This window comes from Barbus barbus, assembly GCF_936440315.1.
Source record: "Barbus barbus genome assembly, chromosome: 22".
NCBI lineage: Eukaryota > Metazoa > Chordata > Actinopteri > Cypriniformes > Cyprinidae > Barbus > Barbus barbus.
In genome coordinates this window covers 5,415,453-5,435,482 of record NC_136750.1, presented here as the reverse complement: position 1 = coordinate 5,435,482, position 20,030 = coordinate 5,415,453, and the positions used below count along the sequence as shown (strand labels likewise).

The 20,030-nt window shown below is 38.6% G+C and overlaps 1 protein-coding gene across 2 annotated transcripts in view; it reads left to right on the top strand.

Annotated features, from left to right (window-relative positions):
* The first annotated feature begins 16,589 nt into the window (after positions 1-16,589).
* LOC306888434 (nectin 1b-like) overlaps positions 16,590-20,030 on the top strand; it is a 167,978-nt gene continuing 164,537 nt past the window's right edge. Inside the window, exon 1 of one of the 2 annotated variants that reach the window (XM_079446733.1) lies at positions 16,590-17,317. In XM_079446733.1, the coding sequence (XP_079302859.1) occupies positions 17,263-17,317 (55 nt within the window). In that variant the 5' untranslated portion in view covers positions 16,590-17,262. The remainder of the gene's footprint in view (positions 17,318-20,030) is intronic. The other variant, XM_079446734.1, reaches the window with a different exon arrangement.

Here is a 20,030-nt window from a genome sequence, read left to right as displayed (position 1 = left end):
ATAAATATAAAGCACTGAGGTCCTTTTGTATTTCAGTTTCTGTTTAGCTCTCTTTGTCAACTGTACATTGTGCAGAATTGTGTCCTTTTTTTGAAGAAGAAGAAGTGTTTTTTTTTAGGGTACAGGTGAATTAGAGGCTATATAATATTGTTATTTGACAACAGACAATGGACCATTTTACCTTTGAAATGTTGCTACTGTGAATGAAATTTGAAAGAAAAAAAAAATTCAAATAAGAAATAAATTCACAATGTGATATAATGTCACAATCAAAACAAATTATGAAAACTTTGCAATAATGAAAAATAAAGTTGCAATTGGAAGAAACATTTACAGTTACTGAAACCTGCTTGGTCATCCTCTCTTTCCAAGATGCAGTATTCCCTCCAATCTCTAAAATAACATAATGGTGATAGATAACACAGCTGATACATACAGTACATCAATGAATGTAGACAGAATATAATGTTAACGATGCATCCTTTTGAAATAAGGAAATGAAAGTTCAGCCTAAGGGTAAAGTCCGGTTGGATTTTAAATTGGTTCTAATCTCATAAAGATGTCTAAGCAAACAGGTTTCACACAGAATTACTGGCCTTGTACAAGGGCCCTTGCTTCTCAATCAGTTATTTCAGGGCATTTTTTCTGCATTTTCATTAATATTCATGTGTACTGCAGGATGTCGGAGTGTTTGTGAGCTGCAGAAACAGATTGGGCTTTACAAGAACAAAGCCAAAATGAATTAATCGGAGGCAGAAATTTTGAACTGAACAAAATATAAACCCAAACCAAAGACAAAAACATGTGCCACATAGTATCCATGAAATGTATTTTAATTTTAGGAGTGTGTACAGGTGTTTTGACAGATGGATTTCTGTATTTAATTGGTCTACTGCCATGTAGACCAGGGTGGCGGGGTGGTGATGGTGCAGTGGATAAGACACATGCCTTTGGTGTGAGAGACCCGGGTTCGAATCCACTGTGAGACACCAATGTGTCCCTGAGCAAGACACTTAACCCCTATTTGCTCCAGAGGCGTGCGACCTCTGTCATATATAGCAATTGTAAGTCGCTTGCGTCAGCTAAATGAATAAATGTAAATGTAGATGGGTGGTCCTATCGTTCACTGTCATTGCATGAATGGGCTCCAAAGATGTGCGTTCAAGGGCCATGCAGAACCATGATCTCTGGGCTTAGGTGCTCATCTTTGAAGCTTGTCAAGTGATACACATCAAGAGAAATTTAATAATGAATTGGTGTGATGTCATTTTGAACAAAATCAGGCCAAAGCGAAGTTCATTTTTTGGGGTTAGTTTCAAGAGTTTGAAACAGCTTGCCAAAGTGAAGTTTCTGAAATTGTTTGCTCCATTTTGACCTTCAGACTACCACTAGGTGTGCTCTAGGCTCCACTTTCTTTGACATGGAATTCTTCTCTGAATCATGGGATGTTGCAAACAGTATACAGCCAGGGCTGCGTTATCCTAATGGGCAACATGCAGCTCAGGGCCCCGAACACTAGGGAGCCCAAAGTTAATTCTCTTTTGCATTTTATATAGGGTTGCCAACCGTTCCGTATAACACGGAATCGTCCTGTATTTAAGGCATCAGTTTGTCCCATTTGCAGGCATATGATGTATGACCACCTAGACCATACAAATAACAGATAAATTATTATTTTTCCAAAGCATTGTTTGAATTGCAAATGTAGCCGCTCAAGGAAGGATTTAAGACCAAGCGGAATCCTCTGCCGCCTATCGCTCCCGGGGCTCGCGTTTTGATTTCTGCAAATCAGTTTGGGCGAATGCAAAGACTATTGATCATAAGCTCAACATCCAACTAGAAAACATACTATCTACCTTTTACTAGTTGCAATAGTTGGGCAGAGGCTATGGAATAGCCTACCCTTCCTTTATCTGTGAAAGCTACAAATTCTGTCTAGAAAGTTTAAAACTAATTTAAATCTTATTTTCTTATCTTGGCTTTTTAAACTTTGTATGTTCAATTATCTTTTGAGTTTACTGATGTTATTCTTTTTACTGGTTTTTATTTTATCTGCAGCACTATGGTCAACTGTTGTTGTGTTTATCGGTGCTTAATAAATACAAATACCTGTGTTACATGTTGTTCTGTTTTAGTTGTGTTTTGCCATGTCTTCCGCTGACCTAGTTTTCCTTAGTTACCCTGATTAGTTAATTAGCTCCTCACCTGTTTCTGTCTCCCCATGATTACAGTATTTATAGCCTGTGTTCTCCCATGTTCTTTTGTCTGCTATAATTTTGGATTTACGTTTGGTTGTGCCCTTCTCAGTCAGTGATTAATTAAAAGAACTCCTTTTCTATTCCTTCTTTGTGCTCTTTGTTTTTACACACCAGACACCCCTAACAACCTGAGGGAAGATGTTTTTTGCTAGGCTAAGTTAATGTTGTTAAATAGAGAAACAAAATTATAGGTTACATTTTTCAAATGTCTATACCTTCTAACGCTTTATAAAAAGAGCAGGAAGAAGCCCTTAGTCGTGAGTGATATTTATATTTATTTGCTGGGCTGTTGCTTATTTGTAAGATTATTACTGGGTAATATTGTTTAATTTATGTACATATTTTTTTTTGGCTCCTATGGGATTATGATGTGTGCATTGAGTTTGTTTTTATTTCACGAGTATATTGTGCGCGTTTTTATACAGTGTTTGATCGCATTTTTGATTGGTGTGTAACGGAAGTGGAACGGGAGATTTACATCATGGATGTGCAGCCGACAAATCTGCAGCAACTGCGTGATGCTATCATGTCAATATGGACCAAAATCTCTGAGAAATGTTTCCAACACCTTGTTCAATCTATGCCACAAAGAATTAAGGCAGTTCTGAAGGCAAAAGGGGGTCCAACCCGGTACTAGCAAGGTGTACCTAATAAAGTGGCCAGTGAGTGTATATATATACAGGTCCTTTTAAAAAAATTAGCATATTGTGATAAAGTTCATTATTTTCTGTAATGTACTGATAAACATTAGACTTTCATATATTTTAGATTCATTACAACACAACTGAAGTAGTTCAAGCCTTTTATTGTTTTAATATTGATGATTTTGGCATACAGCTCATGAAAACCCAAAATTCCTATCTCAAAAAATTAGCATATTTCATCCGACCAATAACAGAAAAGTGTTTTTAATACAAAAAAAAAGTCAACCTTCAAATAATTGTTCATTTATGCACTCAATACTTGGTCGGGAATCCTTTTGCAGAAATGACTGCTTCAATGCGGCGTGGCATGGAGGCAATCAGCCTGTGGCACTGCTGAGGTGTTATGGAGGCCCAGGATGCTTCGATAGCGGCCTTAAGCTCATCCAGAGTGTTGGGTCTTGCGTCTCTCAACTTTCTCTTCACAATATCCCACAGATTCTCTATGGGGTTCAGGTCAGGAGAGTTGGCAGGCCAATTGAGCACAGTAATACCATGGTCAGTAAACCATTTACCAGTGGTTTTGGCACTGTGAGCAGGTGCCAGGTCGTGCTGAAAAATGAAATCTTCATCTCCATAAAGCTTTTCAGCAGATGGAAGCATGAAGTGCTCCAAAATCTCCTGATAGCTAGCTGCATTGACCCTGCCCTTGATAAAACACAGTGGACCAACACCAGCATCACTGACTGTGGGTACTTGACACTGGACTTCAGGCATTTTGGCATTTCCCTCTCCCCAGTCTTCCTCCAGACTCTGGCACCTTGATTTCCGAATGACATGCAAAATTTGCTTTCATCCGAAAAAAGTACTTTGGACCACTGAGCAACAGTCCAGTGCTGCTTCTCTGTAGCCCAGGTCAGGCGCTTCTGCCGCTGTTTCTGGTTCAAAAGTGGCTTGACCTGGGGAATGCGGCACCTGTAGCCCATTTCCTGCACACGCCTGTACACGGTGGCTCTGGATGTTTCTACTCCAGACTCAGTCCACTGCTTCCGCAGGTCCCCCAAGCTCTGGAATCGGTCCTTCTCCACAATCTTCCTCAGGGTCCGGTCACCTCTTCTCGTTGTGCTGCGTTTCTGCCACACTTTTTCCTTCCCACAGACTTCCCACTGAGGTGCCTTGATACAGCACTCTGGGAACAGCCTATTTGTTCAGAAATTTCTTTCTGTGTCTTACCCTCTTGCTTGAGGGTGTCAATGATGGCCTTCTGGACAGCAGTCAGGTCGGCAGTCTTACCCATGATTGCGGTTTTGAGTAATGAACCAGGCTGGGAGTTTTTAAAAGCCTCAGGAATCTTTTGCAGGTGTTTAGAGTTAATTAGTTGATTCAGATGATTAGGTTAATAGCTCGTTTAGAGAACCTTTTCATGATATGCTAATTTTTTGAGATAGGAATTTTGGGTTTTCATGAGCTGTATGCCAAAATCATCAATATTAAAACAATAAAAGGCTTGAACTACTTCAGTTGTGTTGTAATGAATCTAAAATATATGAAAGTCTAATGTTTATCAGTACATTACAGAAAATAATGAACTTTATCACAATATGCTAATTTTTTGAGAAGGACCTGTATATATATATATATATATATATATATATATATATACAGTCATGGCCAAAAACACTGGCACCCTTGGTAAATATGATCAATGAAGGCTGTGGAAATTAATCTGCATTGTGTAACGGGGACGCTGAGGCAGAAGTTGAATCCATTTGCGGATGTTTATTAAGAAAAGCAGAGTACACAAAACAGGCAGGAGGTCGGTGTCAGAAGGCAGTCTAAGGCAGATGCAACAAACGTATTCCAGGCAGCGGTGAGATAAAGCAGGCAGAGGGTCAATACCGGGTGATCAGTCCAAATAAACAAACGTAGCAAGAAGGGGAAATCTAGAGAGCAAAAGACAAAGGCAGGCAAAAGGGGTCAAACCATAAAGCAGTCCTCACTGGCAAACAATCCAAAAGGGGCGATCCGTAAACTCGATAATCCAGAGGCAAAACAAGACGGTAACAGGTAATCAGACAGGGTATATGAAAAACGCTCGGTAAGGCAGGTGAAACTGGCAATACTTCGCAAGGTGGAAGCACATGGTGATCGCTTTTAAAGTACCAAACAGGAAGTGGAAGTAGAAGCAGCAGAGGGAGCATGCAGTCAGTATTCAGGTGAGGGCTCCCTCTGCTGGCGTGGCGTTACACATTGTTAATCCTATTGATCTTTTATTTTAAAAAAATGACAAAAATCTAACCTTTCATTGGATAATAAGAATTTAAAATGGGGGGAAATATCATTATGAAATAAATGTTTTTCTTAAATACACGTTGGACACAATTATTGGCACCGCTAGAAATTCTTATGAGTAAAATATCTCTGAAGTATATTCCCATTCATATTCACAATTTTGAGCACTCCAAGGTGATTATGAACATAGAACTATCCAGCAATGGCTTCCTGTTTCACAGAAATATAAATAGGAGGGAAAACAAAGCCCAAATTCCCTTAATCATCCATCACAATGAGAAAAACCAAAGAATATATTTCTGATGTGCAGCAAAAGATAATTGAGCTTCAAAAATTAGTGAAGTGGCTTTAAGAAAAGAGCTAGAGCAGTGAAAATTCCCATTTCCACCATCAGGGCAATAATTAAGAATTTCCAATCAACATAAAATGTTACGAAACTGCCTGGAAGAGGACATGTGTCTATATCGTCCTAATGCACGGTGAGAAGGATAGTTTGAGTGGCTAAAGACTCTCCAAGGACCACAGCTGGAGAATTTCAGAAAATATCAGGGTCAGAAAACCGGTTACACTTTATTTTGATAGTCCACTTTAGACATTCTACTAATTATAAGTAACTTTGTAACTACATGTCAACTAATTCTCATTAATTTGCAACTACATGTCTACTAACTCTCAGTAGGGTAGGTTTAGGGTAAGTAGAATAAGTTGACATATACCTGCAAAGTTTCTCATTGTCAGTATGTTGTATGTTGTGGACCCATCAAATTAAAGTGTTAGAAGATATTAAGCAGATAGTCTACTTATACTCTAATGACTGCTAGTTGACATGTAGTTGCAAAGTTATTTACTGTTAGTAGAATGTCTAAACTGGACTATCGAAATAAAGTGTTACCAGAAAACCTTTAAAAAAAAGGGTCAAACAGCACTTACATCACCACATGTTGTTTGGGAGGGTTTCAAGAAAAAATCTCTTAGCTCATCCAAAAATAAACTCCAGCATATTCAATTATCAGACATGACTGGAATTCCAAATGGGACTGGCTTCTATGGTCAGATGAAAGTAAAAAAAATAGCTTTTTAGCAGCAAACACTCAAGATGGGTTTGGTGAACACAGGGATAAAAAGTACCCCATGTGTACAATGAAATATACTGCTGTATTTTTTATGTTGTGGGCCTATATTTCTGCTGGAGGTCCTGGACATCTTGTTTAGACACATGGCATCATGGATTCTATCAAATACCAACAGATAAAAAATCAATAAGTGACTGACTCTGTTAGAAATCTTATAATGGGCCATGTTTGGATCTTCCAACCGTACAATAATCCAAACACAAACCTCAAAAACATCACACAAATGGGTCACTGAGCACAAAACCAAGCTTCTTCTATTCCAGTCCTCTGACCTGAACCCTATATAAAATGAGTGGGGTGAACTGAAGAGAAGAAGCACCAACATGGAGCTGTGAATCTGAAGGATCTGGAGTGATTCTGGATGAAGGAATGGTCTCTGATCTCTTGTCAGGTGTTCTCTAACCTCATCAGGCATTATAGGAGAACATTTAGAGCTGTTAAACTGGCAAATGGAGGTTTCAAAAAGTATTGAATGAAAGGGTGCCGTTAATTGTGGCCAATGTGTATTAGAGAAAAACGTTAATTTCATATTGATATTTCCCCCATTTTAAATTCTTATTATCCAATGAAAGGTTAGATTTTTGTTTTTGTTTTTTAAATAAAAGATCATTTTCACAGCCTTCTTTGATCATATTTACCAAGGGTGCCGATATTTTTGACCATGACTATATATATTGTGACGAGTCGGCTGCCTCCCCCCTGTCCATCATCACCACCCCGTCCCGTATTCGCCGCCCTTCACCAGGCTCCCGACGGGAGTGGGTGTGTGAGAGGGGAGGGGCGCTGAACACGCAGGGCTGGCGGCGTGTGATGAGGCGCACCTGACGTGAATAGAGCCTCATCACCGCCGCCGTTTAAACGCCGAGCGCGCCTCTCCTCGGGAGACCGGTCTCTTCCCCGTGCATGCACGCTGGTGTCCTCGTGGGTCCAGGAAGGGTGCGTCGAGGAGGACTGCCGCACCCGTGAGATGGCTGACGGGCCAGGATGCCGGGCCGTCGAATCCCCCAGAAGCGCCGGGAACCAAGGAGATGGAAGGAGCCACGCACGAGACGCCGCCGCCACTCGCTCCCGGCCCCGAGAGGGGAGCGCGTGCGGCCACCGGACTCCGCCCCTTCCCTGGACCCTTCCCTTCTGAACACTACCTTCCTGCACAAGCCCCGCGGCACAACGAGGACACCAGATTCCCCGTTTATTTGGACACTTTTTCCCCTTTGGACACTTTATTTTATCCCTTATTGTTTAATAAAAACCTCTCCGAGGCTTGACGCCACGCCCACTGTGTCTGTCGTTTGCTCCTCCCGCCACAATATATATATATAATTATATAATTCTGTATTTAAGAATGTAAGAATGTAATTCTTCACTGCACATCTTTAGTAAATCCTGAGAGTACTACTTTTAACACCAAAAGATGGTTTGCGTGGGCGCTGGCTGCTAGTAAATCTGGCCCTTAATTTGTAGCCACATAGTCCAGGGCTCTGTACAAATAAACTTGACTGCCTTACCTTGTCTAACAAGCACAAACTGTTAATATTGAATGTGAATGGGAAGACAACTAACCCTGTGACATCACAAGTTACAGCACTGCAAGATGGCAGAAAAGTAGCTACAAAATATATAACAGGACTTTTCTTTGAAATGTTTACATTTGTTGTGTTAGTTATATAATTGTTGATTATAGTGGTCCACTTACTAAATGATGATAACTTGACTAACTGCTTTATTCCTACTTCGAGGTATTGCAGATACATGAATGTCCTGACTGATGCTTCAAATGTGCATGCATTACTATTTGTTAGAATCTTAAGTTGCATTAACCTGGAACATTTTGTGCAGAGGGGCCTGGGGGCCCTGGTTTTTAGCTCACCCTTTACTCTCTGAGAGGCCTCGTGTTAAGGGCCCAGTTTTTGAAGTATGCGCTTCAGGGCCAGGGTGCCCTAGGTCGGCATGTGCTAGAGGGCCCTAACGCTTTATGCACGACATGCCCGAAGGGCCATGGAGCTCAGCTTTCTTTGACAGTCTCAGGCTTTGGAGGGCACTAGCAATTCAAGGCTCGGGGCACAATGACCACGTAATGAAGAAAAGAACATAATCAAGAAAACTTAAACAAATTTAACATTTAGTGTCACTAAATTTTAGCATGTATCAGATATGAGAGTAAATTTGGAGTGGATTGGTTTCAAAAAGTGCTTTTTTTTGTTGTTTTGTTCCCTTAAGAAAATTAATTCTGGGCATAAATAACTAGGCCATCTGTAGATTTCCAGTGGTTTTAATATATCAGAACAATCTCCGAATTTGACATAAGTTATGGTATACAGTAAAAAATATTATAATATAATATAGATAATAAATATGATTACTAGAATACGTTTTACAACAAAATACTATTTCAATCTTTCTACTTCAAAATGTCATGTTTAATTCAGTGTTCCATATTTCTTTGTAATTATTGTCAAATTTGCTAGCAATTTCTGAGTGAAAATTGTTCCAAAGTAATCCTACACCTTTTTCTTTTTTTCAATGCATCACTGGATATGCAAATAAAAATTATGCAGTACTTATGCAGTAATCTTTGCATTTATTTTGAATGTAGTTACTTGTCAAATATTATTATACTTTTAACTGAGTGCTCAAAGCTTCTGTCAGTGGGTCTGTATTAGCTGACAAAGTGGGGCTGACGTGCTGTCTGTTGTCTCACCTGTAATCACAGGAGACTGTCAAAGCATTGACCCAACAGTTGCGTGAATTTCCCCCCTACAGAGTCCCATCAGTGGGGAGCTGTATGAGCTGCAGCACTGATAAACACCCAATGAAGTGATATCATGGACAGAAAGGCAAATGTGTCCCAGATGGTGGGTGGTTGAGCGGGCAGATGGCACTGACTTTGCCTTACAGTTATGGCTAAATAATCAGACCAAGTCGGAATATGGTTTTTGTGTACTTGTACACACATTCAAGTTTAATTAATAAGCAGTTGGCATGTTTCCTTAATATGGATAATCTTCAGTGGGATCCAGTGAGAATTGTACAATGGACAGCATGTGTTTACATCGCCACTGTGATGTCTCAGTTCAGAAGCCTGTTTTTTTTTTTTTTTCTTAAATGTAAGAGCCCGCTGACATCAAACTAGTTATTGTTGAAGAAAATTATCGTGATCATCAGACGCACAACAACTGAACAAGTCACCTACAAGCATGTCTTGCCCGCTGTTTGTTAAAACATAAAATAATGCGTGTTTCACAAAGAGAAGGAATAAACATACAGTGCCCTCCAAAAGTATTGGAACAGTAAAGACAAAATTGCTCTGTTGGCTGTGGAGTCAAGACATTTACAAATGTCTTAGCCAACAGATCAATTTTGTTTTTACAGTTCCAATACTTATGGAGGGCACTGTATATAGAAGTCTTCAGAATGTTGACGTCAACAGTTGGTGCATAATGCTAGATTTGATTGTTCTGACAGTAGAACAACAAAGACAACGGCACTTAAAACTGAAGACTGGTAACACGTGATTGTATCTATTTGAATGAATCATTAAAGATGCTCATAATAGTTAATTGTTTGTGAATCAGACTGTGCAGGTGGTGCTTTGTAAATGCAAGTTTTGCCCAACAATTTAATTTTTTTGTATTCTATATGCAGTTTAAAAAAAAAATGCTGCTGTAGATTGTCTGTGCATTTTTCCTATTGACTGTATTGTGTGATATTCATCAAGCCTCCAGTTTTCCAGTCTGGTTTTCTTCCAATTGTGTTTTTCCAATTCCGATTCTGATCCAATACAGTTTTTCTTCCACAAACCCATTGCAATGCACAAACTACTTCATGGTGAACGTATTATCAAACATCAGTTTTATTTATTGGTCACACTTTATATTAGGTAGCCTTAACTACTATGTACTTACATCAAAAAATAAGTACAATGTACTTCTTGTCGGCATATTGTATTGCAAAACACTTTTGCTGCTATTGAGATGGACACGGGTAAGGTTAGGGACAGGTTTGGTGGTATGGGTAGGTTTAAGGGTGGGTTAAGGTGTAAGGGATAGGTCATCAGTGTAATTATAAATGTTATTAAAGAAATTAATTACAGATGTAATAACATATAGGTATTTTTAAAAATATAAGTCCAATGTAAAAACATGTACACAATAATTGTACCAAATTATTAATTTAAATGTAAGCACACATTAGTTAAGGCCACCTAATATAAAGTGGGATCTATTTATTTATTGCCATTCAAGCTCAAGGTCGATGAAGGAAGTTTTAAAGACCAACAAAACTGACAGACATGGGACAAGCTAATCACACCACGAGAGAGCGAGAGAGAGAGAGAGAGAGAGAGAGAGATGTTTTATAGATTCTAATGTAAAAAAAAAAAAAATCCATAAACTTAGGTATGTCAGTTATACTTATTACAAAGTTTTTGTTTTTTTTCTATAGTTTAATGTAGTTCAGCCTCTTAGTCTTTCTGTGAAGTAATAATGAGGGAACATGTTCGATCTATTATTTCTAAACACCACCAGCGGCATAGGATGATACTATTGACAGTTTGTCCAGCACATTTTAGCATTGACCGTTTTGTGAACCTGTTGTGATGTGATGCAGATGCAAAGAGGCTGTTGTTGAAGGAAGGGCTGTGTTGTTACTCACATGCTAAAATGATGTTTACATGGTCTTAAAAGCCTTAAGGGGGGGGGGGGGGGGGGGGGGACAGCCTTTTCAATTCGGGTCAAAACTGTGATCTCACTAATAAAATTAGTTTCTACCTCATGTAAATGTACTTACTTTTGCATAGACTATAAAAAATGTCATACTGATGTATTAACACAGGGTTTCCAACTCTCATGTTCTCACACCACACGTCCATTTTTTTATGCTGTGAAAAAAACACCGTGGAGCAAAGAGGAAATTGATAATATGCCGATAGGCAAGATATAGCATACAGCACTGTGCAGCAGCGAGATATTCAATGGTTTTCAATGGCATTTGTTTAATACTTTTGACTTATTTACTTAATGGACATTTCAAACAAGATTACACTTGTTGAAAATGTGTTTTCTCTATATGCTGTGACAGAAAATGCACCATAATGTTATCTATTTTATATCATTTTAAAAGTAATCCGATTTATTTATGCACTGTAATCCAAATCTTCAGAATGCATGCAATTATTTAGTGAGAAACTTTATTCAGAAATCTTCAGTCATTTGGACTACATTCACTGCTTTTTAGCATTTTTGCAATAAATTAATTTGATTATACTTGTGCTGTATTGTGATCTGTTTTATATTCATAGACAGCAGTAAGAAATGTTTAGGGCTAGACGTAGGAGTGGTAATAACGGCTCTAAACAATCTATTTAATGGTATATATACAGTATATGAAAATGGTCATTGAACATATATATCTTTTTTTATATATATATATACTACAGTATATACTGTAAGTGGTTATACAGTATGTTTAGGTTTGGGGGTAGGGTTAAGGGACCAAAATCATAACTATAAAATGGTTTAAAAAACTAACTATGTAACTATGCAAATATATTTATTAAAATATTATGTTTTTGTATAGCTATATGTAATGTTTACATTTTACATCCATATTATACATTTCATTATCTATCCAAAGTATGTTTTTGTACCTGTAAATGTTAAAAACTAATACCAATGTATAAACAGTGAGACAGGGCTGGTTAAAAATGCATATAAATGGCCATGTTAAACTGACCTTAAAATATTATTAAAACATGTGGCCTAATATTATTTGTAAATATCCGTTTATTAATAGTGAAATGTCTCATTTGAAATATGAGAGATGTAGGAACAAGAATGTAACACAACTCTACTCAACGACAGGCGTGTTTCCTCTGTTTGGACGTCTGATCCTGTGTATCATATTGTTTGTATTGAATGTCAATTACAAATTCGGTCATATGTATTGGGTTTCAACTGCTGCCCGAGCTGCATATCTACAACACAGCATTGTTGGTCATGATAAACACGTCCTAACACTGTTGTTGTGTCCCAGAGGAATCAATATAATGGTGACATCCAAAGTGGAAACACATTCTTTTATTTTCTAACTTCCTGGAAATTGCTCAGATCCTGACACAGTCCAGTTACACCATACATCATTCTGCTCTTGGGACGCGCAAAATGACTTGAAGCACTGCGTGTGAAGTCTGCAGCGTTATCCTTGCAGTGCTTTTAGGTTGTTTGTTGAATGAAACACTGTCATTGCATTCTAAATATAATATATATATATTCTTCTTTGCAATTCACTCAATCTTGCAAAAACAGTAATTCATTGCTTAGTTCTAGTCCCATTTTGTTTTTTTCGAAAATGCATTCTTTTGAATACTTAGTGACCATTAAAAATGTATGACCTCATGGGATAGAGTGTCCATTGGATGCACACTGTAATCTTGCCGGAAGTAGTAAGTCATCATTTATTTTGCCTACTGTGAATCCAGACATACTAATCTTTTTACATACCGTTTTTCTCTACATAGTCGGGAAGTACGCATATTTGCATACAGCTTTACTCCCTAATCATTAAATCAGTCATGAGTTGAGTAATTTCCAATAGCGTGGTCATTAGTGTTGATTCTAATAAATGAGGTTCATCAGAGTGTAAAGCTTCTGTAATTCTGACATATATACATCGATGCACACAATATCGATAAGGGCCCGTTCAGTGCCCATTAAAAGATTTAAGAGACTCAAATATGCATGTGATCCCATTCTGCTGCTGAAAATCGTTCAGTGCACAGCTGTGATTGCTGATATTGTGGTGGAACAAACTGTAATAAATATTGTGTATTTGTGATTGTTTTTCATCTCCCATTGGCGTGAGGTTTAGAGATGTGTATACAACCTCACGCAGCTACACAATGGATGGCTAAACTGCATGTTTGTGTGTCTAAACTAGCACATTTGTATTTGTGGCAAAGAAAATAGGAGGAGAAAGGAGTGTCTGTTTATTGTAGAAACAAACAGTAAAGGGTTGAACTCTCATGCAATGGGTAAACTTTACGAGTCATGTGTTTGTTTCATGGGTCGAATGGTGCAATAGAAGAAGTGGATCGTTCATATTCATTGTAGAATATATATATATATATATATATTTTTTTTTTTTGAGGTTTGTCTGTTTCCCTGGACAGAGCATGAAGATGTTTTGGGGGCTCTCAATTTCTTCTAAGAGTAAAAAAAAAAAAAAACTCCATGCATCAAACACCAGATCCTACAAACTAAACAGTGTTGTTCCATCAACACTTCAGAATGGATGTTTTGATGAATAAAATCATTCATTCCAATTTGTAAATTGTTGAGAGAAACTCCCACCCACAGTGCATGGGAAACTGGATTTTGTGCGTGCATTTAAATTAAATACGGAGTTCAATATCATCACCATATTTTCTGTCCTTTTTTTTTTTAATTCATCACATGCAAACGGCATCTGTTACTAGCACTTTTTCATTTCAAGATTATTGTGACTGTGGCAGCAGGGCTGGGTGGTATGATGTTAAGACCGTGCGATGGTAGAATTGTGTCAGCCGGTAGATGTTTTGCTGCATCATTTATACTGCTGTAGATATATTTCTGGAGCTATCAGTGGGCAGCACTGCTTTACATTATTTACACATGATAGTGACAAAGAAACAATGAATAATTCACAAATAAAGAGCTGGATAGGTCCCAAACAGGTCAAGATGAAGGAGAACTTATTAAAAGGTGTCAGGCACAACAAAATGAGTTTTTTTTAAAGAGTCGCACCTTGCTGCATTCATTTATAATTAAATGCACATGCACTCGCAAGTGTATCGGCTATTTTGCAGTGCATATATATATGGACTTTTATTTGATTATTTTCTCTTTTTTTATTTGTAACTCGATGAAAGCAAACCATTATTTTTAATGGGATATAAGATTTTGGTCATTTTGCCAACCACTAGGCTATGTGGTTTGGATAGCTGCCATGCCCGCTTTTTATAAGTGACTTTGGGCATTTTTGTAGGATGTAGGATGTTTGTAGGATTTTGTAGGATCCCTACAAATACTCAGCTCTTGTATATAAATACTAGGGATGTGACGAGATCCGATGTGTCTCGCAAGATCCGACTGATCTCGCGAGAACGTGACGATATCCTTGGCAAAATATTTTGCAATGTTTCCATTAGAGCGGCACCATTAATCGTTAAAAATTGCGCTTGTGATCTTGATTCAAACACACATGCGATCTTATTCCTGAATGACAACGATTCAGCTATGTCTATTACGACTGTTTCAGATCGCGAGTGTCTGTGGAGCGTGAGATGTTGAGGAATCAGAGGGTCGACTTCCGATGTGAACGCTGTCAGACAAAAAACACGCGGTGCCCAAGCTCCACTGACGCTTACGATGTGAAACAGGTGTTAACGACATTCAAATCTGCATTCATGCTGCTGCTGATCCAGAAAGAGCGACACAAACATCTTTTCAACCGCACATCATTATTTCTGTGCTACAACTTACAGACATTTAAATAACAGAAGCACTGGGATAAGAGTTTATCGTTTGAGTATAAACACTTATTGTCTGCAGTAGCGAAAGTATCAACGCTTGTATTGTAACGCTTATCATCTTCCTCCAGGAGGTGGCGACAACCCGTTTAAAAAATGTATTTGACATTGAATCATTCATTCAGGAGATATTAATAGTGAAACAAGTCTTTATGAAGTGAGACACTGACTCCTCCATTGAATTATTATTTTTTTTTTGTTCAAATTAATGTATATATATATTTTTAAAGATTTTGTCAGAACAACTAGTAAATCACGTTATTTTGTGAGAGAATTGTGATCTCCAATTTATAAAGTAAAAAAAATTGATTCTCAATTTATCCAGATTCGTGCAGCTCTAGTTTACATGTTATTACTAAATATAATTCATTAAAATATAATTTATGTAAATGTGAACAAATATATATTTAAAAAAGTATATATTTATGATCTGATATTAATGTTTTATTTATTTTATTATTAGTATTATTATTATTATTAATCAGAATGCACTATGTGCTTATTGTGGTCTTCTTTCAGACCAGGATGTGCATTTTCTTGCAAGACCTGGCAACAATGCATTGATTGATTTCAATGAGAAGTTACTCATCCTCACGTGAGGTAAACTGATGCGTAGTTCTGTAAAGAGAAGGGTTTTCGGTAACGCTGAACTCCCACAGCGCTGTCCGGTTTACCCAGAGGAACTCACGGGAGGGTGACCAGCAGAGGGAAGTGTTTTACTACTTCCACCTCCTCAATCACCTCATATTCTGTCACACTGACTGTCCAACCTGACATATATTTACGACTGTTAATAAATAATAAAGTTAGATTAAATGTTAATTGATAAACCTCAGCGTTAAACGCAAAGTCTCTTAAAGTTGACAAGCCTTTACTGTTTGGCTTGTAAATAGAAGATAGAATAAAATAGGCAGTCGGGGGGGTAAAATCAACATTTTACCTCACAAATGATAATTTCATGTTGATATCTTCCGGTTTATCATGCAGAAGATCTCTTTACGCATATATTTTTCAGCATGTCTGCGAATTTAATCCTCCCCTCAGAGTAAAGTTTGCGCAATGGCGACTAAATCAGTGTTGCCAGATCTCAATCGTGAAAGCACGTAGTTTGAGCTGACGAAACGAAGTAGGCCTAATTGTGCAGTTTTTTTCTCTCCTATGAATGTAATATGGATCATTGAGAATTATTTATTTTATTTCATGTATCACATAAAATAATATATGCATTTGTAAGAGAGAGACTGGAAAGCCCTGTTCACAATGACAGCGATTAATTAGTTTCTAGTAGGCCTTTCTGCTCTGCCATTGCTGCTTGTGCCGTCACTCGCATCAGCAGAAATTGCCAAAGTCTCACTGAATATGAATGATGTCCAGTAGGTTGCTTGGTCTCTTCAAGTTACTGTCAGTGTGAACACCCTTAAAAATGTGACAAACAAACTAGGTTTCTTAATAAAGACATCACACAGACTACAGTGTGGCTAAAACAGTCAGTGATTATATTTGACAGCTGCTATTTGTGTACCAACAAACCTCAGAAACCTGCATGTGATCTGGAAATAATCCACAAATACTGTAGACCACCATTGCTCATACTTACAAACTAAAACAAGTACAGAGCCGCTTATTATAAGCGGACATGGCAACAATGGACTAAATCCTCCTACTAGTGCTTCTAGTGTAAGCCCCGCCCCTTTCTGACGTCACCCTGATTCGGATCTCTGATAGCGCTTGTATCAGCTACACTAGAACAGTTCAGGTTGTGGCAGCAGTGCCCGAAGTGCGCCAAACCACGGAATTGTTGCCATATTCTGGAGAATCAGTCCGTTTTCTCGGGGAAAAAAAAATACTCGGAACGGATTTCACGTCTGTTGATACATCTTCAGCACCCAACAACAAAAAAATTATAATCTGATAATCCCCAGACTCCTAAACTGTGGGAACAGACCGGGACCGCTGGGACTTCTAGGACATATTCTGGTTACTAAAAAAGTACAGAATAATCTTATTATACGTACTTGTATTGTGGAGTCAACGGATCGGATGCATTAAACGCCCCGTTATTCAGGGCACTGTTTTGAGGGGGTTGAACAGCCGTACTGGATTCAACGCTTGGGATGCGGGATCCCTGAACTTATCCAGCGGACTTTTCATCTGCAGAATCAGAGAGAGGCGATGAACATCTAATATTCGAGCTTTGGGTTTGATCTAGATTCCTGGCTCACGTTGCACTGAATGCAGTTTAATTAACAGTTGACTTTCTGTCGCATAGCGAAGGGTGGACAGAAGTGGATTGTGTTGAAGTTGCATGAATCACCGGATCGCTCTTTGCAGATCGCGATATCAGATCGGATATTCGGCGCAAGGCGTGAAGCGCGATGGCGATGTTGGCGACTTTTTGGATCGTCCTGCTGGTCGCGTTAAACGCTCCAGGTAAGTCCATGAGCTCCACTGAAGGATGTTTCGTTAGTCAAAAATGCGCTTTTGTTATCTGTCAGATCAGACAGATCTGTGCATGGTTCATAACTGTGTTAAATTAAACTAAACCATCTGATTATACAGTGTTGCCTTAATTAAGATAAATGAACTCAAAGTGTACGCGTGAGAGCATAAGATGCAGGCAGATGGCGACAGTGATGCTGCGCTGGAATATGTGTGCTGCTTGTTAGTTGTGAATTATTGGACAGCTCAGGTAAGAGCCTATAAGGGAACAGAGAGAGATGAGTAAATTAGTTTTCAAGAAATAAAGGATAATAATTTATTATTTATTTATTTAATTATCAGTAGGTATCATTTGACGCCAGATGTCAAATGAGTGGCTTGGATGGAGACGGGTCAAGTAACCCGAAGCGATTCGCGTTTCAAACTGATAATGAAATAACTGCTGCTTTTATTACATAAACAGTTTGTGTCAGGTGTTTACTGTTTTGAGTAAATCAATAAACAAAAATAAATATCATTTATTTAAAACATTAAAATGCTTCAAGAAATGCAGTTCATACAAAAATGACATCTCATGGTGTCTGTAAACTATAAAAAGAAACTCTGGCATTATCTGGTCAAGTGGGTTGCAATTAGTGAACTTTCTCTTGGCTGCCAGATTAAAGCACTTGCTTTGATTGATATATGGGTGTGACTCCTCTGTGAAGATCAGAGAAGCTGCCCTCCCTCGTTCATCAGCTCTACCTGAACCTTCCTTCCTGTGAAACAAATGCATCACATGGAGTAACACAATAACCTGATTTAAACAGCCAGTCCCCCTTTAAAACGCATCCTGTTCCTTTATCAGCAAGAGTATTCAATTCATGTTCATTCCCCAGAGTCTCTGACAGTACTACTGTTGGACCAGCGTTTGGTGTCTTTTAATAAACTGCTCTTGAGAGTATATTTTCCAATCAATACTGCACTGCTGACCTCTAATGTTGTAAACAAACCGTCTGATGTATTGGCTGGTCTTAGAGCGCATCTCTGGCCTGCCCCCAGTGGCTCTGTAGAGGAAGTTAAGCCAGTCAAAACAGCTGTTTGGGGTCAGCTGAGTGAAAGGCTTATGTGATAACACTTGAACCTCCTTTCATTGGGTGATTATTCCTCGTATCATCTCGTTTTTCCACTCTTAAGTGATGGAGACTTAGAAAAAGTAAACATTTCAGTGATATTTTGCTTCTCAATGTGTTGCTGCTCTTTGTAGTGATAGAATGCTTTGCTAAAAGTTTTGCAAGTCTCACTGAATTCCTAGCTCTTACCATAAGGAGATGATTTTATCGCTAAGCTTTGTGTAATATATGGCACATTGTACAGTTGCAAATATCTTAGCTTGAACATGTTGCCTTTGGCGTGACTCCAGAAACAGAACAGCCTTGTCTGAACCACACGGTGACCAAATGTTTGTGTGTCTCTAAGGCTGCTTTCAGATTCAGTTCCCCGTAGACTTTTGTCATGTGATCTAAACTTGCATGGCAAGATGATACAGGATCTAGATCTGGAATTGTGCCCAAGCAAAATTGTCGATGGTAGCACACAGTATTAAAAGAGTCAGCAAATTTGAGCTTTTGTTCCTGTGGGTAAGGGATGACTTCAGAAAGAATTATCTGGCTTGCGTTTCCCACCGTTAGCAATGACGGCTAACTTAACAGAGCAAAATATTTCACCTTCTTGACATTAATGACATGCACAAAACTATTAATTTCTTCCCAGGCTATAATTTAAGACTTCAAAGTCGTACACAATAAAATCCCAGGGCAAAAAAATATAGGAGCATACAAAAAGTCACAAAGATCCGTTCAGACAAGATCCTTGAGCAAACAAACCAAAGCATGCCCTGTTGACAAGACACCTTGCAAATCTAAATGATATACACAACCCGGGCGCACTGAACACATCCCTCTTTGTTCACCTCTGCGCAGTGTTTACTAGACACTTGCCATGCAATTAACAGCTGGAATGGGGGTCTTAGAAGACATCTGGTTATTGTTTCTCCTTCTGAAGCAAAGCAATCACTCAGCATAAATCAACACTACGTGCACATGTACATGTCAGAGCTGGCAGGGCTGCCCTCTGTCTGCGTTCGCAAACACGTGCAGCTACACGTACAGCTGAATGCTTAACTCTGATTCGAAGTATAACAATAATGAAGTGTAATGAATTATATGGATTCTGTGATTCGACGCCCAAGGCTCTTCCATTGAAAAGCATGGGCAGAAGTGTTGTAATGTATAATGTTATCTGCTCTGAGATTCACACCCCTTTTTTTGCCAAGTTGGAACCCGCCAGACTAATCTATTAATAGGGCAATTTGCATCCTGTTGATTGTAATGCGGCTCGAGGAAACCATCAGGTGTGCCGATCTATTGATAATGCCTGAAATGGCTCAGCACTAGGCCAGATCAATCGGTAGATTGACGCTTTATGAACTCGCAAGTCTTTTTTAAGAGCACTGTTTACCCCAAAATTGAGATTGTGTCATGATTTACTTACCCTCATGCCTTTCCGAACATGTGCGACTTGCTTTCTTCTGCATGGGAAACATAATGGTCAGTGGTCATGAAAACTGATTGCCAACATTTTCAAAATATGTTTTTTGTGTTCCACATGCAAGTCTTGCAGGTTATGAATGACATGAGGGTGGGCAAATGATTTTGGGTGAACT